This window comes from Chlorocebus sabaeus, chromosome 20 (genome assembly GCF_047675955.1).
Source record: "Chlorocebus sabaeus isolate Y175 chromosome 20, mChlSab1.0.hap1, whole genome shotgun sequence".
Lineage (NCBI taxonomy): Eukaryota > Metazoa > Chordata > Mammalia > Primates > Cercopithecidae > Chlorocebus > Chlorocebus sabaeus.
Genome location: NC_132923.1, coordinates 130,930,469 through 130,955,570, shown reverse-complemented (window position 1 = coordinate 130,955,570; position 25,102 = coordinate 130,930,469). Strand labels below are relative to the sequence as shown.

Here is a 25,102-nt window from a genome sequence, read left to right as displayed (position 1 = left end):
ACAGTCTTTTGTCCTCACAGCCCCTGAACCTTCCTGTCATTCACTCGTATTCCACCTCTACTCCCCTCCAAGGCCGAGGCAGGCCTCTCAGCAAGGAGCTGGCTTGGGAGTTGGGAATGTGCTCTCTCAAGCTTCATTCCCAGGCTTTCTGTTCCAGTCCAGAGGAAACCAGATCACCCTCACACCATGTCTCAGGCACCAGTAATAAAAAGCTAGGCAAGCTCTTCACAAACACACAAGCCCCAGAGATGCTGTAGATAAGGCGGCAGAGACTCATGGTGCTAGGAGTGTTTTCAAACAAGGAATTAAAAGAAACTATTTTTCCTCAACATAACTCCAGTTAAGACCAGAGATGCGGTTTGCGGGTGAACCAGCTGACTTTGGAAACCAAACTCCATAGGAATTCCCCAGGGCTGGTGGCAACGCGGGCCAATCTTAGCCAGGAGCGCACCCTGAAAACAGGATGGGGGGGCTCCACTCACCTCCTTTAGCTGCTGACAGCAAGGAGGGTCCCGGGGTGCTGGGTGCCTGTCTCAGCCTCTGTCTACAGATCCAGCCACACCTTCCTTTTACTTTCATGTACAGACCTAGGGGCAGCTCAGCTTTGTTTTCGTGGGTAGATCGCAATCTGAATCAAGTGCCGTGGCATGAAGAACTCATGGGCCACATTCTTTTTTGGTCTCCAAGACAGAATGGTGGCAACTGTCTGAGGCCTCAGAGTAAGCAATAACCCCCGCCCAACCCACATCCCAGGGAACCCGCAAGGTCTCTGCCACCTAACTGAGGACCAGCACAGCACAAACCCGAAGTGAGGAGCTGTGGAGCCACTCCTTGGTGGAAGGCAAGGCGGGAGGTGGGCAGTACTTACTGCCTGAGTCGGGGAGGCCCGAGAGCCATGGGGTGGCTGTGAAGTAGGCCTGGCCACGCCGTGCTGAGTCGGGGACCGCGGGGAGGCCGCCAGCTGGGAAATCGACAACTGGAAGGAAAGAAAGCACAGGTGAGGGGCTCAGAAACTTGCCAGTCCATCCACAAAACTCCCAGCATGCACTGGCCACACTGGGGAACGGGGCAGCCCTGGATCCAGCCACGGAAGGGAGTGATGGCTGCAGCCTCCCAGCCAGGGCAGCTCTGCAACCTGGGACCGCTTCTCAAGTTCCTTTATTTAATGACAGAGAAGTGATTCCATGATCTACCGCAGATCATAATATTTGAATAAGAATATTAACAAGGAAAACAAGCAAGAAAGGAGAAAGCATCTCCAGCTACAGAGGCAGCCTGGCCTGTGCCTCTCTGTCCCTTGCCAGCACTGGACTGAGCACCTCCAAGGCCCTGCCGATTCTAGCCACCTGCACTCCTATCGAACAAACCTCCCTGTTAAGGCAATGACCACCTTGATGCCGAGGGCTGGGGGCCCAGGCACTACTGAAGACACGGATCTCAAACCTGGACTCTAACTCCAGTACACACAGCCAGCATCCGAGACATTCACTGTCAGCAATGATGGCTGGCCCACACCAGGTGCTGGCAGAGACGCCCCAATGTATGAAGAGGCACTGAGGAACGAATGGGGGGCGGGGTGCACGAAGCATCCCCAGGGGACCCTAGCAGCATCTTCAGGGAGCAGAGGAGATCTTTGGGGCCTGCTCAGCTTCCCTCAGACCCCACAAGGTATTGTGACCACTCCGGGTCACATAGAAACTGCTCCAGGGAAAATGCCAGGTTGGGCCAGCAGGGAAGCCCAGGAGGCCGTCCACAGACTCGTGCCTTTAGGTGAATCCAGTATTTTTCATTCGTGATCCGGTTTCCCACAGCAGATGACACACTAAAGCTGCTTCCTGGAGACAGCCTTGGATACTGAATTAGTCAACTTTTCTAGAAAGTCAATTTTGAGGGTGATGCTGGCAGACAGAGTCATCAGCAGAAACAAGCCACATCTGACCTCACTTGAACTCACACAGCCAAGGCCAGCCTGGAGCCACAGGTGAGCGCCACGGGTGTCTTGGGACTCCAGAATGGTAGCCAAGCAGGAGCTCAGCTCAGACCGCCGGCGGGCAACGGCCCAGCAGGAAGGAGCCTCTCCTCCCACCCAGGAAGTTCCAGTGCCATAGGGATCTGCGCCTTTGGACATGCAGCTGCCAGCAGCTCGTGGTTCTCAGAGCAGTGCCAGTCTCCACCAGCATTTGTGCCTGGCGGGTGCCCTGGACACCAATAGCTGCCAGGCACCGCTCCTGGTGGAGTTAGTCCAGGAGAGCAAAGAGGGTGAGGACCACACCTCGGTGTCTCTCAGAAAAAGCGAAGGCCATCCAGTCCTGAAAGAGCTGCCACCATGAGATGTAACTGCCAGGGAGATGTGGAGATGCCCTATACAGCAACATAGGGGTTGTGAGCAGCAGCCCCACTAAAAGCCCGCACTGGGAGTCAGAACATCAGGGACAGGCTGCACAGACAGGGCAGGAGGGGACACCCCGCCACCACCAGCAATCCTCCCCAGCCACACAGAAGCACGCAGGGAGCAACTGTGCTTAAGCGGAGACAGAGGGTTTTCTTGCAAGTAATTGACTCTGGAATTCTGAAGGAGGCCGTGGGGGGCCTGGACTTACCCCTGGTCCCACAGGCGAGTCCTGCGGGGCAGCGAGACCTCGAGGTGCTGGCGCTGGCGGGCCTAGGAGGAAGCACAGTGGGGTAAGAGAGGGAATGTGTCAGCCTGTGTGGGGGGCGGTGGGCCCCTGGAAATTTGTCAGCCTGTGTGGGGGGCGGTGGGGCCCTGGACCCCCAGGCAGTCAGGTCTCCACAGGCCTCACCACCTTGTCTGTAACGGGGCGGCCACTGGTTACTGCTCAGGATCAACAGCAGCGACGGTGCCACCCAAAAGCGTCACTGTCTGTCTAGAGCCTTGGCATGCACCGGCAGCCAGGAGAGGGGGTGCAGCCGGCCTCGTCCTCGTGGTATGCATCCCTTGTTCTTCCTAGGCCAGGAGGTCTCACAGCACGGAGTGCCTGGAGCTCCCTAACGCGCTTCTCCTCACCTGTCATCTTTGCATCTTCCCTGCCCGGAAGAGCTGGGGTCTGAGGCTGCCCTGGTCTTGCAGCTCCCTGACTCAGGCTGTCTTGTTAACTGAGAAGCTCCCGAGCAGGAGCTGCCAACCTGGCTTGCAGCCTCGCAAACGCCCACTAAGCACAAGCTGTCCTCCAGGTCCTGCTGAGGATTCTCCATGCGGGCCCGGTAACACTGGGAGGCCCACCTGGGGAGGCAAGGCCAGCCCTTCATGTGGCCCCCCTGGAGCCAGGGACTGAGAACAGCCTTTGCCCTTTATGAGGCCATGGCTGCCTCCCAAGCATCCAGGGGCTGCCCACAGAGCCAGCAGCCTCATCTCAGGGCCACCTGTACCTGCCCAGCCCCGCCTCACCCTAGCTGGCATTTGTGCTGCTTCTGCAACCCCTCCCCAGGCCACATGGACACCACATGGCCCAGCAGCCCCAGGGCACTCAGCCCCTGCACCTCAGCAGGAGGAAGCACCAGCATCACTGGAGTCTCTGAAACCCACCAGGCTTCTTATGGTATTTCACATACACCGCCATCTGCCTTTGCCTGCCATGACACCACCAAGCCAGACCCTAAGCCCATCCTGACAGGGCCACCTCTGTCCACTCAGAGGCCAGGGTGGGAGCCCCGTGCACTGAGTCATCTGCCTGGCTTCCCTGAGGCCCACAGCCCAGACTCCAGCTCATGTCCTGTCCCTGCCTGGCTCATGACAGCCTCCTTCACAGTGACAGGACTCTCCACTGCAGCAGACACCACCACTCCCCATTGGACTTCCAGGATAACCCAGACCTCCGGAGAAATCAGGCTCCCCCATGGCGCTGTCCCACCTCCCGTCACCCCCATGTGGCCCACATCTTGGGCCTAGCAGCTCGCCTTCCCTCCCTCTCCTGTGGCCTCTGCTGCCATGAAGGTTGGGCAAACGAATCTCCTGTATGTCCTGGAATCCTGAATTCCTGCAGCTCACAGCACGGGCCGGCACCCACGGGACCTATGGACCAAGCACACAGCACAGAGGCCTGTGACGTCAAACGCTGGGCGCTCTGGACAGAGACTGCCCAGTCACTTCCTGTTCCGCTCTGAATCCCAACAAAACAAAAACAAGGAAAACGCTGTTTACCAAGGAGAAACCAAATCCGGAAAGTACCACCCTAACACCAGAGCTGCGCGACCATCAAGCCAATCCCCGCGTGCCTCTCCCAGCAGCTCTCAGAACCCATCCAGGGAGGTGCTTCCCCAGCTGCAGGATCTGGTGGAGACTCTGCTAAGGGCCTGTGGGTGGGTGGAAGGCAGTGAGGGCAAGGCCAGAGGGAGCCCTCAACCCTCAGAGGATCCAACTGCCCAGCCCGGCGGGCACAGCTCCCAGTCCAACCACCTCCTGGGCAGTGCCCACTTGGCCCGCCCAGCTCCTCTGTAACCAGCCACAGTAACGTGGCTCCAAGGAGCGCAAAGACTCTGGTCAGAGGAACCTGCCCTTCTATAAATGAGCTCACACACTCAGAGGGAGTTAGCAAATGATCTAGCAAGCTCTACTTCCCCAGGAAATATCATCTCACTAAAAGCAAAACGCGGATGAGGGTTCTGTGGGGACCCAGCTGTCCTCAAAGCCGGTGCCTCTCCCCAGATTCTCTGAGTGCCTCTTACAGTCCATTTCAGAGCTCCGTGCAGCAACCCCCTGCCCACCTCCTCCCAGAAACAGCCTGAAAGATGAGACAGCAGAGCGGCAAGTGCAGTTCCACTCTGCTCCTCCATAAATGCGAACTCGGAAAACTCCGCAGGCTGATTTTGATAATGAGGACAAATTGCCGGAAATGGCTCCATTATCTTCAGCAGAGACAGCGGGCACTCAGGGGCCAGCTCTCTGCGCCTGTGTGCGTCCTCTCGGGGAGGAAAACCTGGATGAAAAGTTAAACCTTCCAAGCACATCCGACTTCTCGCATGCACTTTATTTCCCCATCGTCTCAAATTTGCATACAGCGTGGAAAGTTTTTTCAAGTAACTCTTTATATAATGACTTATGCAAATTTTTCTTCCAAGAGAGTAAACCGACCTAAAAGGCCATTTAAAAAGGCCATTAAAGGTGGCCATTTAAAAAGACATCTTGTGGGAAGCCCAGAGCCCCAGGGCCCAAAACACAGATCCATCCAGTGAAGCACAGCAGGAAGAGATACACCAAGGCCACAAAATAACTCAGTTTCGAATCTCTTTGTTTTAATGTTCGATGTGGTTATGGGTTAAGGTGCTTCCCAAACTATACTCTCAGTCCTGCCCAGAGGACAGCATGGCTGCCAGGGAGCACCCGCTGTACTCCAGGCCCCAAGGAGTCTCCAAAAACCACGGTGGAGTCTGGGAAGCCTGACTTCTGCCACATAACAGGACTCAGCTGACAAGCATCTGGGTCAGCAAGTGAACCGGGAGCAGCATGCGTGTGCACAGGACACAGGAAGGAGCAGTTGTGGTGAGCAGACAGACGCACACAAGGCTGTCTGGGGCAGCGCTGCAACAACAGCAAAACATCATCAGACACACCCAGGTGCTCCTGCAAATGGAAGCTACCTCAGCAGAACCCGGCAGATCCTGCGTGGGGCAGGGGAGCAACGGGATAGGAGGAGGCCAGCCAGTGTGTGCGGACCTGGGAAGGCAGCCGGGGCAAGTTAAAAAGTGACTAGAGGCCGGGCATGGTGGCTCACACCTATAATCCCAGCACTTGAGAGGCTGAGGCAGGCGGATCACGAGGTCAGGAGATCGAGATCATCCTGGCTAACACAGTGAAACCCCGTCTCTACCAAAAATACAAAAAATTAGCCGGGCGTGGTGGCGGACACCTGTAGTCCCAGCTACTTGGGAGGCTGAGGCAGGAGAATGGCGTGAACCCAGGAGGTGGAGCTTGCAGTGAGCCTAGATCACGCCACTGCACTCCGGCCTAGGTAACAGCCAGACTCCACCTCAAAAACAATAAAATAAAAAACAAACAAACCAACAAAAGTGATTAGAGCAGGTTAATTTGCATAGCCATGAAGGAGGGGCGAGGCCTCCCACACGAGTGCCTAGGACGGTCACAAGGCAGGAGCCTCTCCAAACCATAGCACTCCAGATCAGGGACACCTGCCTGACAACAAGCCGACTTGCTGTGCTCCCCCAACCCCCGCAACAAGCCCCTGTCCCCAAAGGTCTTTGTTTCTAGACAGCTTACGTAAATGTCTCCTTTTTGGTTTTAAAATCTCTCCTTTGCTCCAAGCCCCCGGAGGCACCTACAGTCTGACCCTGCACACACAGCCCAGGCTACAACACCCTGCTAGCCCCAAAGCAACTTCACTGTGGAGAGTCCATGCCCGTGGCTCATTTCAGGTTGACAATATTAGAGGGAAAAATGAAAGAAACCCACAGTGTATGTGGGTGTGCTGGCAAATTTGTGGTAACCACGCCCATTAGACATGCTAGGAAACGTATCTGTACATTACCCATAAAACTTAAAAGTAAATTAAAATTTAGTTTAACTGTCATTATAAGACACACCTGTAGGTCCCTGACAGCGCCTGAAGTAGTAACACAGCACAGAACGGAAAGCTGAGACCTGCACAGCAAGCAGCACAATCAGGTGCCTCTCCCAACACGGAGCCCTCCGTTCACACCCCTGTGGCAGAGGCCTGGGCTCCCTCACTGGGAGGGGGAATCAGTGTCTGGCTGAGCCACCACAGGACCCTGGTTTCAGGGAAATAACCTGGTGTTAAGAAGAAGAGCACAGAGCCTGGCCAACATGGTGAAGCCCCGTCTCTACTAAAAATACAAAAATTAGCCAGACATGGTGGCGCATGCCTGTAATCCTAGCTACTCGGGAGGCTGAGGCAGGAGAATTGTTTGAACCCAGGAGGCAGAGGTTGCCATGAGCAGAGATCACGCCACTGTACTCCAGTCTGGGCAAAAAGAGTGAGACTCCATCTCAAAAAAAAAAAAAAAAAAGCACAGAGACTCAGCTCTTCCTTGGCTGCTCCAAGAAGCTCGTGGCCAGTGGGGCCCTGAGACCAGCTCGCCAGCACACACCTCTGGCCCAGAGCCAGATCTGAGAAGAGCAGGAAGAGACTAAGTCACTGGTTTCCCGGGACACCAGAGCCAATTGCGATCCAGAAATGGTCCACATGGATTGCCAGAGACAAAGAAAAACTTAGACTTCCCACCACAGCGGGTTTTGCCACCTCTCTGAAGATTCCTTTTCCCTGACGCTCTATCACTCTCCAGTCTCCACTTGCTGAAAACCTCAGTCAACAAAATCTCAAGTGTCTACTTTTCTGTCAATTTAGCTTCAAGAAACTCCAAAGCCCTGCACTCAACTACAGCGCAGGCCTCAGGAGGCAAGGCAGGGCCTGCACTCCGACCCCAGCCCTGGGAGGGCCGCACATCCCACCTGGTCACACAGAGCGTCTTCACACTGCCTCTGCACTCGCCTGGAGGGGGACCTGCAAGAGCACGCAACCCACACACATTCTACACGCAAGAGAGAGGGTCACGCCCTCAAGCCCACGGCTCTCAGCATTTTGGGTGAGTTGAACGGCAAAAGTTATATGGTGAAAAATAATGCTCACACATGCTCACAAGGACAAGATTCCTCAGAATTCCTCCTTCCTCCACCACCAGGGAGATAATTCTATACATAAGGCAGAGAACACAAAAGAACATTGTTACCCAGAGTAATAATACCACTAAAATCACAGCCCAAAACAGAGGAAGGAGCTCTCCAGCCAAGCCCATGGCCACCAGGCATGCAGCTCCCCACAAAGGAAGCGCACTGGGCTTCACTTCTTCATCATCCATGCGGGCCAGGAGACGAACAGGGATGGGGCTGGGGCAGAAGGCGGCCTCCCCACCAGCAACCCTCTCTCACTTCCCGCGTCACCTCACCAGACGGATTAAAAGTACTGACTACCAGCTAGACATGGTAGCTCGTGCCTGTAATCCCAGCACTTTGGGAGGCCAAGGCAGGACTGTTTGAGTCCAGAAATTCGAGATTAGCCTGAGCAACATGGCAAAATCTCATCTATAAAAAAAAAAAAAAAAAAGCCTGGTGTGGTGGCATGCATCTGTGGTCCCAGCTACATGGTAGGCAGAGGTGGGAGGATCGCTTGGGCCTGGAAGGTAGAAGCCGCAGTGAGCCATGACTACGCCACTGCACTCCAGCCTGGGCAACAGAGTGAGATCTTCTCTCAAGAAAATAAAAAGTACTGACTACACGAAGGGGTCCCGGAGCTGCCGGGCTGCAGTGTCCATGTCCTGACCTAGGGTTTCACTGAGCAGCTATCTATCCCCTCAAGCCACATAACTTTTCAATATGCATGCAGTGTTGCCAATTAAAAAGCGAAAATAGAAGCAAGGGGAAAGGAAGGATGTGTTTTGACCACCTTTACTTTCCCATGTCCATGGATTCATTTTCCAACAAACATTTTATCAGACGCCTGCACTATGACAGGACCATAGAAAGAAATGAAGATAAGGAAACAGCTCAATGGAGGACGGGGCTGTGGTCTTCATTGAGATGTCTTCCTAGGCTGAAGGGAGAACAGGCCTCTCGAGCCATCAGGACACATGCATGAAGGTCAACGTGTCCTTTCTGGAAACGTGAACAGAGTCGTGAACGGGGTCCCCGCAGCACCAGTCCCCTGTGGCCCGACTGCCCCAGCAGGAGCCAGGTGGACCCCCCGCTCCGCCCTGAAACGCACCTGTCCTCCTGGGCCTGGCTGTGCTGCCAGCCTGCCACTGAGCAAACTGGGGTCAGCAGAGGGCTGGATGAGGGGTCTTAACAGAGGAAAATGCTCATTTCACTGAGCAACTGCCCAGCTGAGCAAAACTGCCTGCCTTTAACTATGGGGTCAGCAATTCCGTGGGAGAGAGAAGTCCTGAGGGAGGAGGGAGGGGGGGCAGCATGAAGAGGCTGTTGCTTAGCAACTCATGGCAGCTGGCGGAAGGCAGGGATGGGCCAGGCCTTGGGCCTTGGGCCTTGCGGGTAGAGTGTGGCCCTGCTAGGAACAGGGGTAAACAGATGGCCCTGAAAGGCAGGGGAAAAGAAAGGACCATCGCTAGTAAAGATGCAGTCTCTGTGGTTTCAAGAAGGGTTGCAAAAAGCAGCTTCCTATCATCAGGCCGTGAAAATAAAGGATGAGTCAGTATCCAGTGGTACTCTAGACAGTAAGAATTCACACAGCAGACCCACCTGAAAGGTCTTTATTCCTAACTATCTGTAGGTAAAAATTCATTCCTCCTAAGAGTTTGAAAACAGGAATCGGAAAACGAGCAAAACCGAAGCAGAGATCAAGGGACAACTGGATGACGAGTGAGCACAGGACTCTGTGCTGCAGGAGTCCAGATCGCAGGCAGCCCAGGAACGGGGAGGTTCCGTGACTCGCCGGAGTCCTGAGCTGGGGTCACCTCCAGGATCAGTTTCAGAAGCGTCACCTCCCTTGTCAAAGCCTTGCTCTGACCCACTCTCCCACTCATTCTCCAGCAAAATGCACCCTTACCACCTGCACACAAACTTCCATTCCTTGGTTAGAGGGTGGCCAAAAAGCTGTTCCGTGGCCTTAGACTCTCCCCCATCACCATGAAATTGACTGAACCACCCTGACCCAGGGCAAGGGAGCCGCTCTCTGTAGGAGAGGATGTTCCAGACCAGCTAGCAGCACAGCAGGCACCATCGGGGCAGGAATCTAACTCCACGTGTCCTGGGAAACACCACAATTACATGTTTGCAATGATCCCTTCTACATGGCTGTTTTCAAATCTATTAATCAAACAAACCAAAATTCTGACACCACCAGAAGAAAGTTCAAAAGCAAAATACGGGTCAGGGAAATTCCAAGTTACAAAAAAATAAAGACTGGGTGCCCTCTAGCGGCTCAATGCACACTCTTCCACGGTAAGAGATGAATGAACCTTTGCTCCCTTGCAATGTTACAGAGAAAATAAAAAGGATTATTCATAACCGAGAGCCAAAGTACCTCACTTAAAGTGACAGCCGCATATCATTAAGATCTCCAAAGGAACCATATAAGTTGGTGAAATACTGAAGTATGAAAAGTTTCCATCATAAGTTAAACACTAGTGGATATTTAAAAGTCTCTTATACTGGGTTTTGAGAGGCAATGTCTTCCGATGCTTGGAACCTGGGCTGAAGGTAATCATTTAATGTGACATGAATGCAGCCATAAATCCAAATTAAATAAACCCAGTGAAATCAGGGTCCATCCATGTAGATTTGCTGGTCCCCAAACAGCGACTGAGAAGTAGATTATGCTGCTACAGCTCATTTGCACCACCGTTCAACTCCTGGGCCTTCCAATAACCAAGGCACACTCCTCTCTGCCAAGGATATGACAGTAAATCTTCTGGTGAGGAACTCAAAGCATTGTTCCCAACAGCTCTGTATCTTAAGAAGTCAAGCTAGGCTGGGTGTGGTGGCTCATGCCTATAATCCCAGCACTCTGGGGCTGAGGTGGGTGGATCACCTGAGGTCGGGAGTTCAAGAGCAGCCTGGCCAACATGGCAAAACCCCGTCTCTACTAAAAGCACAGCAGGCTTCTAGAAGGAGGACAGGCTGCTTCTCACCTGTCTTCGTCCTTCTCAAACAAAAGAAAGAGTGGCAGGAACTACTCAAGTCTATGCATTCGCTGACGGCAAAATGCAAAGCTGGGATCGGGAGAACAGGAGCCCCAACCCAGGGGCAGCCACGATCTGCCAGTTTCACCCACCCTGAGTCCATACTCTCTTCTGGTGGTTTTCCTTTAGGGAATCACCCTCCCAGCCCTTAACCATACAGTCAGGGGTGGGCCCAACCCCTGTACCAAGAAGGGTGTGTGACCAAGACCAACTGTCCCCACCCCCATCCCCATCAGGGGTTACACAGTAAAGACAGGAGCACTCCCACTGGAACAACAGAGTCAATCAGGGCCTTTCTGTTGGGATTCCTAAGCCCAGGATTACCTGGGAGCTCCTGGGCTCACCGTGTGGAGAAGCTCTACCTGGAAAGAAGCCAACACTGAAGAAAGGAGAGCTTAAAGGGGAGGGGTAGGGGCATGGGGGAGAGAGAGGAACAGATGGAGCCTTAATGGCATCCTTTGAGTGCCGGGATCCAGCCATGCCTAACATCAGCTCTACCTCTAGGCTCTTCTGACACATGAGCCAATACCTTCTCTTTTGTTGAAGCTATTTGGAGTCAGGTTTCTATCCCTTGTATATTAAAGGGTTTTGGTTAATTCATTCACTCTACGAATATGTGATGAATGTTTTACTGTGGGCCAGGACTCATCAGGCAATGTACAGATGAATGAAACAGTCCCCACCGTGAGCTGCTTCAATGATAGACTCTCCAGTGTGGAGCAAATAAATGCACCAACTATCCGCACCTCTTTACCTTCCAGGCATAAGATGAGTCAGTTCCCAGTCCCCTTGTGACTTGGGAGGCCACGTGGCTACTTCTAACCAGGGAGAGGGAGAAGAGACATGTGCCGTTTCTGGGCTAGAGCCGTAACTGATGGTACAAGATCCGCCCAGGCCTCCCTTTCCTGCTGGCGCAACCCAACAATATTCAAGGCGGCGAACACCCTCTGGGACCAGGATGAGCAGAGCCACCACCAACTGCAATGCGCACACAGTGAGGGTGAGAAATAAACCTTTTTATTTTAAGCTCCCAAGATCTGGAGATTAGTTACCATAGCAAATTCAACTAATACCCTCTAAGAACAGTGGCAGGGAAGGAAGGAATCAGACAATACACAAGGATATAAAATAAAACATGGTATCCGCAAAGGGCTGCGGGATGCTGAAAACAAAGCTCTGCCATGGACAAGAGCCCTCTGCAGGGCTTTACAGATGAGTACAAGTTTCCGTAAGAGAGGGCGAGGAAAGTTTAACACATGCCTTTTTAAATGCGGGAATATTTAAAGACATTTTCAAGTTGCAGGTAAAAAGGAAATAAAAATGGAACTCAACAATGTAGGAAACAACACTCCGAATCAAAACCTATGAAATGGGGTAAAAGACGTACTTGGAAGAAAATTGCAGAATCTTAAATGATTCTATTACTAAACACGATGAGAAAATAAGCTAAGAATTCCATTTTTTCAAAGTGGGTGAAGTTAATAAAGATAAAATATAGAATTAAATTAAGATTAAAGAAAAATTAATAACTTAAAAACAAGAGAACCAATAAGTAAAAGTAACAGCTGATTCTTTGAAGAGACTAATGAAATATACAAACGTCTCATAAGCCTGACCGAAAAAGGAAGAGTCCTCCCAAGATAGAAAGCAAAGGAAGGAATCTAATCACAGGCGCATATTGAATGTTTAAATTAGTTACAAACTTTATCCCAGCATCCTTGTAAATTAAAGGAAATTGGCCATTTGTTTTAGAGGATGTGTATCCCAAAAGTTAACACAAGATGAGGTGGAAAACATAAATAGATCAATAACCATGAAAAGAGATGTAATTGGTTGTCAAAAATCCCTTCAATGGTTTCACAGAGAAGTTTTATCAGACCTTCAAGAAACAGGTCTTGCCTTTTGTTTAAACTATTTTAAAGCCCAGAAAAAGATGGACAGCTTCCTCCTGATTATGATATGACAAGAAAAAGCTACAGATTAGGGATCTGCAAACTATGGTCCACAGGTTGAGTCAGCTCACAATCTGTGTGTATCAATAAAGTTTTATTAGAACACAGCCACGTTCATTCATTAACATACGACCTATATATACCAGCAGAGATGAGTAGCCATGACGGAGACCATCTGGCCCACAAAGCCTAAAATATTTATTATTTGGACTTTACAGAAAAAGTTTGCTGACCTCTTCTATAATTGGGCCTCGATTATAGAAACAGAAATCCCAAACACAAGTCAATCACATCAAGATGGACATAACTGTAAAAACTCCCCACAAGTCATTCTCTCTTTTTTAATACTTTTGAACAGTTTTTTAGGTTCTCAGCAGTACTGAGCAGAAGGTACAGAGTGTTCCCACAGTGCCCTGTCCCCACACACAGCTCCCCTCACTAACATCCCACAGCAGACAGCATGTGATTCTTCTTGCTACCTAATGTTCTGGTAGTTTGTTGTCTGTTTTTACAGCTCCACTGGGACAGGAGCCTAACCAAGTACCTGGCACATCACAGACTCTCCGCAAGTCTTTGCTGAATGGAGTGGGGGTAGAAGAAAAGGAGAACCACCTGAACAAGCCCTATCTGAGTCAACATGCCCTAAAGTCCTTGCAGAATAGCTGATATAAAATGGTAGAAGCGTAGCCAACGCTGAGCTTTCTGGGCCCACCCAGAATCTACTTTCCTGGATGCAGTCAGGACCAGCTGTGTTTGTCTGTTTGTGGGGTTTTTTTTGGTTTTTGTTTTTGTTTTTTAGAGGCAAAGTCTGGCTCTGATGCCCAGGCTACACTACAGTGATGTGATCATAGCTCACTGCAGCCTCAAACTCCTGGGTTCAAGCAAACCTCCTGCCTCAGCCTCCCAAGTAGCTGAGACTACAGGCACACGCTACCACACCCAGCTGCTGCATCCATCCATCCATCCATCCATCCATCCATCCATCCATCCATCTATCTATCTATCTACAGAGTCTCACTCTATCGCCCAGGCTGGAGTGCAGTGGTGCGATCTCGGCTCACTGCAAGCTCTGCCTCCCAGGTTCAAGAGATTCTCCTGCCTCAGCCTCCCGAGTAGCTGGGACTACAGGCGCGTGCCACCACGTCCAGCTAATTTTTTGTATTTTTAGTAGAGATAGGGTTTCAGTGTGTTAACCAGGATGGTCTCAATCTCCTGACCTCGGTGATATACCCACCTCAGCCTCCCAAAGTGCTGGGATTACAGGCATGAGCCACTGTGCCCAGCCTTAAGTTTTTTGTAGAGTCAGGGTCTTACTACGTTGCCCAGGCTGGTCTCAAACTCTGGCCTCAAGCCATCCTCCCACCTCAGCCTCCCAGCGTGCTGGGATTATAGGAGTAATCCACTGCGCCGATCCAGGGATAGCTGTTTTTACTCATCAAAGACTCTGGGATCCAGAGGAGCTCCGTGGAGATGTGCTGCAGCTGCTCCTGCCCTGGTGGCCCTCTTCCTCCAGTAAGATTTTGGGCCTGTGTTAATTGAACCAGTAGTTGAAGGGGTACGTACATGTGGTTGCTTCCCTCAATGCTGCCAACTAGAAGAACCACAATGGCAGTGGCAGGGGAACAGTGTTAATAATCACCCAGCAATTGCTGGGCATCTGCTCCACGCCAGGCAGCCCCGAGCACCTAGACATATCTTTACTAATTTCATCTTCTCCACAATCCTTTGCTATCCTTTGCCCATTTTTCTTTTCTGTTGTTTATCTGCTTCTTATTGATTTGGAGGAGCTCTTTCTGTAATCTTTCTAATCTTCTCATCTTATTTCCTTCATTAATTTTTAATGGTCATATATATTGCAAATATCTTTCGGTCTGAGGTCTGTCTTCTAACTTTGTTTACAGAGTCTTTTCTCACACACAAGTTTTATATTTTAATGTAATCTTATTTCTCAATCTTCTCTTTTTGGTTTGTGCTTTGTCTATCTTGCTTAAGAAGGCTTTCCTTGTAGGTCTCTAAGGACTTGCTTTATGAATCTGGGTGCTCCTGTATTGGGTGTATATATATTTAGGATAGTTAGCTCTTCTTGTTGAATTGGTCCCTTTACCAATATGTAATGGCCTTCTTTGTCTCTTTTGATCTTTGCTGGTTTAAAGTCTATTTTATCAGAGACTAGGATTGCAACCCCTGCTTTTTTTTTGTTTTCCATTTGCTTGGTAGATCTTCCTCCATCCCTTTATTTTGAGCCTATGTGTGTCTCTGCACATGAGATGGGTCATGCTACCTGACTTCAAACTATACTACAAGGCTACAGTAACCAAAACAGCGTGGTACTGGTACCAAAACAGAGATATAGACCAATGGAACAGAATACAGCCCTCACAAATAATACCACACATCTACAATCATCTGATCTTTGACAAACCTGACAAAAACAAGAAACGGGAAAGGGATTTCCTATTTAACAAATAGTGCTAGGAAAACTGGCTAGCCATATGTAGAAAGCTGAAACTGGATCCCTTCCTTACACCATATAATAAAATTAATTCAAGATGGATTAAAGACTTAAATGTTAGACCTAAAACCATAAAACTCCTAAAAGAAAACCTAGGCAATACCATTCAGGACATAGGCATGGGCAAGGACTTCATGTCTAAAACACCAAAGCAATGGCAATAAAAGCCAAAATTGACAAATGGGATCTAATTAAACTACAGAGCTTCTGCACAGCAAAAGAAACTACCATCACAGTGAACAGGCAACCTACAGAATGGGAGAAAATTTTTGCAATCTACCCAACTGACATAGGGCTAATGTCCAGAATCTACAAAGAACTTAAATTTACAAGAAAAAATCAAACAACCCCATCAAAAAGCAGGCAAAGGATATGAACAGACACTTCTCAAAAGAAGACATTTATGCAGCCAACAGACACATGAAAAAATGCTCATCATCACTGGCCGTCAGAGAAATGCAAATCAAAACCACAATGAGATACCATCTCACACCAGTTAGAATGGCGATCATTAAAAAGTCAGGAAACAACAGATGCTGGAGAGGATGTGGAGAAATAGGAACACTTTTACACTGTTGGTGGGACTGTAAACTAGTTCAACCACTGTGCAAGACAGTGTGGCAATTCCTCAAGGATCTAGAACTAGAAATACCATTTGACCCAGCCATCCCATTACTGGGTATATAACCAAAGGATTATAAATCATGCTGCTATAAAGACACATGCACATGTATGTTTATTGCAGCACTATTCACAATAGCAAAAACTTTGAACCAACCCAAATGTCCATCAATGATAGACTGGATTAAGAAAATGTGGCACATATACACCATGGAATACTATGCAGCCATAAAAAAGGACGAGTTCATGTCCTTTGTAGGGACATGGATGAAGCTAGAAACCATCATTCTCAGCAAACTATCACAAGGACAGAAAACCAAACACCGCATGTTCTCACTCATAGGTGGGAATTGAACAATGAGAACACTTAGACACAGGATGGCGAACATCACACACCAGGGCCTGCTGTGGGGTTGGGGGAGCCGGAAGGGATAGCATTAGGAGATATACCTAATGTAAATGATGAGTTAATGGGTGCAGCACACCAACATGGCACATGTATACATACATAACAAACCTGCACATTGTGCACATGTACCCTAGAACTTAAAAGTATAATAATATAATAAAAATGGAACCATAAAAAGAAAAAAGAAGGCCTTCCTAACCCAAAGGCCATAAAAATATTCTCCAATGTCTTTTTCTAAAATTTCTCAAGTTTGTTTTTCATACTTTAAGTATTTAATCCATCCCATTTTACAGCTGAGGAAACAGGGACAGAGACAGTAAGTAACTGCTCTGATATTCAATTAGTAAGTATGCATTCATAAGCAATACATGCAATTGTTTTGAAAGTTAAATGCTACCACATTGTTCATTTCCTTTCAGTACGTGTGTTCATTCAACATGCCTTTGTGAAAGTTTACCCACCATGATACTCATAGATCTATTATCATTCATTTAACTGATACACAGCATTTCACTGTCCAAATAAGTCAGTTTTTCCATTCACTGACTGGGAAGCTGGCAGACTGTTTTCAAATTTTAACTTAGAAGCTGCTGTGAAGCTGAGCCCACCCATGTCTCCTTGTACATATGAACTGGTAGTTCTCTCTAACAGGCGTCTGGAAATGGCATTTCTGAGTTGTAGGATATTAACTAAATCTTAGAAAATCACTCTTCAAAGTGGCTGTACATATCACATTCTTCCCACAGTGTTAAGAGGTCTGCTTTAACCACCTCCTCATGAACCTTTGCACTATTAGACAGCTAGATTTCTCCAATATGAGGGGAATAAAATGGTTTCTCATTTTATTTTGCGTTTCTCAGATTACCAGCAATACTGAGCACTTTTTCATATGCTTATGGTTATTGGTTATTCTGGTTTCTTCTCTATAAATTCCCTCTTCATATGACGACAACGTTAACGATTGCCCAGCAATTGCTGAGCATTGTCCATTTTTCTTTCCTGCTGTCTATTTCTTATGGATTTGGAGGGACCGCTTTCTATAATCTATCTTCTTTCTAATCTCCTAATTCTAACATTTCTGAAGTTTTGGTTTTTAGGCCATCAGGAATTTATTATTGTACATGACATGAAATTAGGATTGAATTTTATATTTTCCATGTGGGCAAGGGATCACACCATGCCATTTACTGACTGGTACTCCTCGCGGTAAGCAGAGTAACTGCTGCCACCCCAGAGATACCAATGTCCTAATCTCAGAACCTACACCTGTATTCAATGCCAAGGGACTAAGTTGACCTGAGACAGGGGGGTTGACCCTGGGTTATCCAGAAGGGTCCAATGTACTCACAACAGTCTTTGTAAGTGAAAGGCAGGGAGGCAGGAGGGTCAGAGTTCAGTGGGACTGGAAGGTGCTGCACAGCTGCCTTTGAAGATGGAAGAAGGAGCCAAGGGACACAGGTGGCCTCCAGCAGCTGGAAAATGCGAGGAAATGGATTTTCCCCTGGAGCCTCCAGAAGGAGCACAGCCCCACTGAGCCCTCAATTTTTAAGACTGCAGAACCCACTTTGGACTTCTGACCTCCAGAATTTTAGGATAATAAGCTCCTGTTGCAATGTCACTAATTTGTTGTAGCAGCCATCAGAAACTAATACATTCCTTCTCTGCAAGTTGTCACATATCACGCTTTATATTTTGTCCCATTATCTATTTATCTCCCTCTGTATCAATGCTATATTTGTTCTAGAAATTAGAACATTACGGTAAGCCTGAAAACTAAGAAAGGTGAAGTCTCCCTCCCTCTTCAAAATTGCCTTGACTATTCTTGACTATGTATTTTTTTTAATTAAAAAATAACCCCAGCATTTTGGGAGGCCAAGGCGGGAGGACTGCTTGAGGCCAGGAGTTCAAGACCAGCCTGTACAACATAGCAAGACCTTATCTCTACAAAACAAAAAACTGAGCCAGGCATGGTGGCACTGCCTGTAGTCCCGGCTACTCGGGAGGCTGAGGCAGGTTGATTGCTTGAGCTCAGGAGTTCAAGGCTACAGTAAGCTGTCATTATGTCATGCACTCCAGCCAGAGCAATGAAGTGAGAATTTATTTCTAAACACAAAACAAAACAAAAACCCTGGAATATATCCTAAAAGAAAATAAATGCAGCTCATGGGAGAAAGACACACCAGGCGGAGAGCATGAGCCAAGACTCAAAAGTCTAGAAAACAGCAGCATGGTGAATGAATCACAAGTAGCACACGCAGCTAGGAAACGCTTCCAAATCCCTGGATGATCGGTCCTGGTGGGGATGATTTCAGCAGCCAAGAAACCATTAACAACAGTCCAGGACTTCTACTTCTGGCCAAGAAGAGTAACAGCGATCAGACTGACCCTCCCATCTAAAATACATTTTCTTTCAAACACAAAATACGTAAAACAGTGGTTTTCAAGACAGTGGACTTCAGGCAACAAAGGAGAGTGATCCCAAGGGCTGGGAAACAGAAGAGGGAAGGCCTACCCTGCCCCCAGCTTACTGCGTTCAATGAGTTTGCACCAGACAGGATGAGCAGCACACAGAGAGAACACCAGTCATGTACAGAGGGGCCCACCCTAGCATTCAGTAGAGTGCAGATCAGGAAACTTCCTAAGGCCAAAAGAGAAAGAACCACCAGAGAGGATTACAGGGAACAGGGCCTGGTCTTCACAGGGCAGGCAGACATAGTGCTGTTCCCTCCAGCCATGTGGTAATCCTCATTCTTCATGGGACACCAGGCAGACCCCTTGGAGGGCACCTGTCATCTCAGTGAGAAATAATCAGCCCTAGATGAAATGCTGATCTGATCTCACCTAACAAATCTTAAAAGCAAGACCCAAAAGGATCTAACAATTTTCAAAGCTTAAGAATATTTATCAGATACAAAAATATTCAGTGTCCAATATGAGAAAATTCTCAATATCTGGAGTCCTCAAAAGTTAGCAGACATCCAAAGAGGTGGGAAAACAGAACCCAATCAGGAAAATCTATCAATCAAAACTGATCCTGAACGACAAAGATATCAGAATTAGCAAACCAGGATATTAAAGTAGTTATAACTGTATTTCTTAAGTTCAAAAAGCCAGAGGAAACATTGAACATGTTAAGTCAACACACGGAAGATATAAAACAAGCCCAGACAGAACTTCTAGAGATTAAAACTATAATATCTGAGATGAAAAGTATACTGAATGGGATAAATGGCAGATCAAACACTCCGGAAGAAAAGAACTTGAAGTGAACTTGAAGATACGGCAATAGAAACTATCTAAAATGAAACACGCAGCGAAAGAAGGTTATAAATAAAAGTGAACAGAGTATCAGTGAGCTGTGAGACAACTTCTGGCAGCCTGATAAACTTGTAATTGGGGCCTCTGAATGAGAGGATGAGAGAGAAAGACAGAAGAAATATGTGAAGAAATAATGACCACAATTTTTCCAAATGTGATGAAAACTATAAATCTACAGATCTAAGAAGCTCAAGGAACCCCGGCAAAAAAATCAGTTTAAGAATCATTCTGGGCAAGCAGAGGCAGTGGCAGACTGGTTTCTAAATCTCCTCCAAATGCCTTATGAAATCAGGACAACCAGGGAAGTAAAACCAAAGCCCACAGACGGCGTCCACGATTGATCCAGCCCAAAAGCCCGACAACAGGATCAGTCCATCAGAGTTTATAATTAATTTGATTAGAAGGTCTTCAAAATATAACTTGCTGCATTTTTCCAGTGCCATAACTATATCTTTATTTACTTACTTATTTTTGAGACAAGGTCTCGCTCTTTTGCCCAGGCTAGAGTGCACTGGCTTAATCACAGCTCACTGCAGCCTCAATCTCCTGGGCTCAACCAATCCTCTTGCCTCAGCCTCCTGAGTAGTGGGGACTAAAGGTGCACACCACTGCGCATAGCTAATTTGTTTTATTTTTAGTAGAGATGGGGTCTTGCTATGTTGCCCAGGCTGGTCTTGAACTCCTGAGCTCAAGTGATCCTCCTGCCTCAGCCTTCTAAAATGCGAGGATTACAGGCATGAGCCACCATGCCTGGCCTGTATCGTAATTTAAACACATGAAAATTTCTTTCCAGAGAAGGTAGCCATATTTTTCCTGAAAGCTAGCTACATAGGTTCATTCTCTGTTCAGGCATTTCTACAGACATGGGCAAACTATGTTTATTATGTTATTACTATTGTACTTCTAAGTAACTTAATCAAAAATCAGAGTACAGAGTAGATCCATGGGTTCTGCATCCATGAATTCAACCAGCCTTGGATTGAAAATATTTTTTAAAAAATGGATGGTTGTATCTGCACTGAACACGTACAGACTCTTTTTTTCTTGTCATTATTCCCTAAACAGTACCACAACGATTTACATAGCATTTGCACTGTATTAGGTATTGTAAGTAGCCTAAAGATGATTTAAAGTACACGGGAGGATGTGCGTAGATTACAGCAAATACCACCATTTTATATAAGGGACTTGAGCATCTGGAACCAGTCCCCCACGGATACCGAGGGATAACTCTAATCATGTTTACACTTAATTACAAAATATACCCAATTTATAATCTAAGGTCCTCTGTTTTTCATAATTATGTTTCTTAAAGGTTGATAGGTATTTTATTTTTAAAATATAACTATGTCAAAGAGTGTATGTCAAAGAAGTAAAGATACCAGATGTAAGCAAGGAATGGGTTGCTTTTTTTTTTTCTTTTTTGAGATGGAGTCTCACTCTGTTGCCCAGGCTGGAGTGCAGTGGCACAATCTCGGCTCACTGCAAGCTCCGCCTCTCAGGTTCACGCCATTCTTCTGCCTCAGCCTCCCGAGTAGCTGGGACTACAGGCGCCCGCCACTATGCCCAACTAATTTTTTGTATTTTTAGTAGAGACGGGTTTCACTGTGTTAGCCAGGATGGTCTCGATCTCCTGACCTTGTGATCCGCCCGCCTTGGCCTCCCAAAGTGCTGGGATTAGAGGCCTGCGCCACCGCGCCCGGCCGGGAATGGGTTGCATTAAATGACCCTTTATTATGACCCTCTGTTTAGTTTTTTGAAATTGTGTGTCCTATGCCTTGAATGCACTCAACTTTATCAGATGAAATTGGAAATTCATTCTAAACTGGCTCTGACAGGAAAAGCCTGCAGGCCACCCACCACCACAAGCGATTCTAGTATAAGGGATACTGTACATTTCAGTGCCGTTTATATAAGATGGGATTATTAATGTTCACACTGGTGGTAAACAGAAATCTTGAGAACAAGCTGGTAGGCACAAAACTCAAACACTGAAAAAACAAAAATATTAAAACCATCAAATGCATCACCTCTCTGAAAAACAGGAAAATACTCAACGATGCAGTTTGTCCCAGAGAAATCAACTATCAAGTTTTGGTACCGGAATATTCCCAGATAGCTCAGAAAATCCCAAAAGACCATGTTTATTATGTATTACTATTGTACTTTTAAGTAACTTAAAAATCAGAATACAGAGTAGATCCCTGGTTTCTCCATCTATGAATTCAACCAGACTTGGGCTGAAAACATTTTTTTTAAATGGATGGTTGTGTCCGCACTGAACACGTACAGACTCTTTTTTCTTGTCATTATTCCCTAAACAGTACAATTTACATAGCGTTTGCACTGTATCAGGTGTCTCCGAAAGTCATCAACTTAATCAAATTCATCAACTTAGAAATGCTTCCACCAATCGTTAAAATCAAATTCGACAAGACCAGCTCCCACACATTAGAGTCTCAATCCACGAAGAAAACCCCTCCTGAGTGACAGAAGCACCAGCAGCTTTGCACCAGGACTCGGGGCCACAGCCGAGCACAGAAAGCAAGTCCTCCCTCGACACCTGGGCATCACCAGCTGGAGCCCTGAGGAGCACAAAGCTCCCTCCACAGTCTTGCACGTTTATTCATTCCCTATCTTGCCATCTGGAACAGGCAGAAAGAAGGAAGTCATCACCTGCGACCAGGGATCCCAGAACTTTCAGTGGCGAGAACTCCTGACGCCTAGAGCCAAGGCCCCATACTCATTCAGGTGGACTACTCCAACACTCCCTCGTACCTTCCACCCCTCACTTCACTTCACTAAAGGTGGGATTCTCAACCAGGACACGGGTCTAAACCAAGAGGCTCTGAGCACAGGGTACTGCCTCAGCAGAAGCAGCCAGGCTGACAGCCAACAAGAACTCTTCAACCTCCTAACCATGTGGACTTGCTGCCACCACAGGGCCAGGGCTCTGCCTCTGCTGGCAGCCCTTGCTGCTTGCAGCCAATTGTGACTCCCTTTCTTAAAGCCACAGACTCAGATCACAGACTCCTAACTTTCGGGCAGGGCTTCAAGGTGAGTAGACAGAGGGCTACTTTAACAATCCAAACTCAAGGTGGCGGTCCTTGGCTCTCGATCACCCTCTAATTCTCGGGTCCCACATTTGCAGGGCACCCATGTGACGTGTCCTTTTACATGCTTAATTGGGGAGCTGTCAAGTAACTGAGCTGACTCTGGGCTGAAGCACAAGTAACAAGCTTCTGGGCCACACTTCAACACTGTCCAATTCTACACCTTGGTATTAAGCAAAAACCCAACAGATTCAATTAATGCAATCTATGGCGATTATCTTACAAATGTGATGATTATCGTACTGGACTAAGTATGTTTCCCCAGGAACAGATGGAAGTACTGCCTGCCGTGTGCCTGGCAAGTCAGCTCTCTGGAAACACTTACTGGAAGGGGATGTGGGTGGTTTCCTGGCAGGCTGCCGCTCCACCTTGGGGCCGCTGACAGGCTCCGCGGGTGCATCCAGGTGTTCTTCTGAGCCCAGTGAGAACTGGAACCGGACTATACCCGACTCCACCTGCTTCACCTGCAATGGACCAAAACAGCAGTGATGGCCACTCCCTTCATCAGCACACCTGTCAGAACCATCCAACCAGGAACAGCAGGCTCTGCCCTAAAACAAAGTCTACGTGAAATCAGAGGCTTCTGACACCACATGTTCTTAGATTATAATCAAGTAGTTTGAGCAAAAAGCAATTGGCGTGGCACTAAAAGCCCTGCAGACCACACGATCATGGAATGACCCTTACCCAAGCAGAATTCGCAATCTCTCTCTCGAGTTGTGAATGTTTTCATTGACCTATGTGAAACTGACATCTTTATTCTGGGTATGGCTCTGTGGGTTTTGGCACACACACACAGATTCACATAACCAGCACCATACTCAGGGTGCAGGCCAGCCCCATTCCTCCAGGGTGCTCCCTTGCCCTGCCCCTCTGCAGTCACATCCGGCTCCTGCCTAACCCGGGCAATCTATGATTGCTTCCCCAGCACTGTCATTTGGTCTTTTCGAGAATGTCAAAAAAATGTCTGACACATGAAATCACGTAAAGTATAACTTTTTAGACCAGCTTCTTTCATTTAGTGTAAGATTGATGAGATTCATCCAAGTTGTTGCATATACATCAGACTGTTTCTTTTTTATTACTGAGTGATACTCTATTGTACAGATGTATCAGTTTATCCATTCACTCACAAACATTTGGGTTGTTTCTGGTTTGGGTGATTATAAACAGAGCTGCTACAAACACATGTGTTTGTGTGAATACAGGTTTCATTTCTCCAAGAGTAGGACTGCTGGGTCATATGGTATATTTAATTTCATAAAGCACTTCCAAACTTTATTTCTGGACTCTCTAGTCTGTTCCATTAATCTAATCCCTTGACAGTAATTAGTGTAGCTCTACAGTGTTTAAACTGTGAACTGTGTAGTCTGATTCCTCCAACTTTACTGTTGTTGTTGTTGTTGTTTTTTAACTATTTTGACTCTTCTAATTCCTTTACCTTTTCATATAAATTTCAGAATCTGCTTGTCTATAATTCCAAAAAAATCCTGCTGGGATTTTGATTGAAAACTGCATAAAATCCCTAGATCAACCTTGGGCAGAACTTACAGCTTTACAATGTTGAGTTTTCCAAGACATAAACATGTTACATCTCTCCAATTATTTAGGTCTTCTTTGATTTCACCTAAGAATAACCACAGTGACAACTAGCAAAAACACAGTTTTATTGTTTTCAGCATACAGATCTCGTATCTATTTTGTCAGATTTCATGGAGGGCAGGCTTTGTAAATAATACTGTTTCTGCATTTTGCTTTCAATTTTTCAGTGTTAGTATACAGAAATAGGACTGATTTTTCATGTTGACTTCCTGTGTTATCCTGCAACCTCACTAAACCCACTTACTCATTCCAAAAGGACTTTTTTGTAGATTCCTCAGAATCTTTGACATGGACGATCATGTTTTCTGCAAATAAGGACAGTTTTGTTTTTTCCTTCTAATGTGTTGTCTTTTGTTTTCTTGACTAACAGCACTGACTACAACTTCCAATGCAATACTGAACATGACGTTGAATGCTAACAGTGGACATCCTTTACTTGTTCCGAATCTCAGGGGGAAAGCAATCAGTCTTTCACCATTAAGTATGATGTTAGCTAAAGAGTTTTTGTAGATACCACTGATCATGCTGAGGAAGTTTTCTTTTATTACTAATTTGCTCAGTTTTTATCACAAACTGATGCTGAATATTGTCGAACGTTTTTTCAATATCAATTGCCAGGATCATATAGTTTTCCTTCTTTAAGCTGTTACTATAATGAATTACATTTATTGATTTCCAAATAGAAAACAGACTTGCATTCTTGGGATAAAGCTCCACTTGGTTATAGTGTATTATTCTTTTTGCGTATCCCTGGACTCAATCTGCTAATATTTTGTTATTTTGCACCTATGTTTATGAAGGATATGGGTCCACGGTTCTGTTTTCTTATTACTATCTTTTTCTGGTTTTGATATCAGGGTAATGCTGGCTTCATTTCATGAGTTGGGAATTG

General features: G+C 47.2%; 1 protein-coding gene across 13 annotated transcripts in view; it reads right to left on the bottom strand.

Annotated features, from left to right (window-relative positions):
* NPHP4 (nephrocystin 4) overlaps nt 1-25,102 on the bottom strand; it is a 142,522-nt gene that overhangs the window by 50,856 nt on the left and 66,564 nt on the right. For all 13 annotated transcript variants that reach the window (XR_012089799.1, XM_007980817.3, XM_073007896.1 and 10 more), the window contains 3 exons: nt 22,934-23,072; nt 2,601-2,662; nt 869-976 (listed from right to left, as the gene is read on the bottom strand). Coding sequence is in view for 12 of the 13 variants with exons in the window: in XM_007980817.3 (XP_007979008.3) it covers nt 869-976; nt 2,601-2,662; nt 22,934-23,072 (309 nt within the window). In the remaining variant the exon portion in view is untranslated. The remainder of the gene's footprint in view (nt 1-868; nt 977-2,600; nt 2,663-22,933; nt 23,073-25,102) is intronic.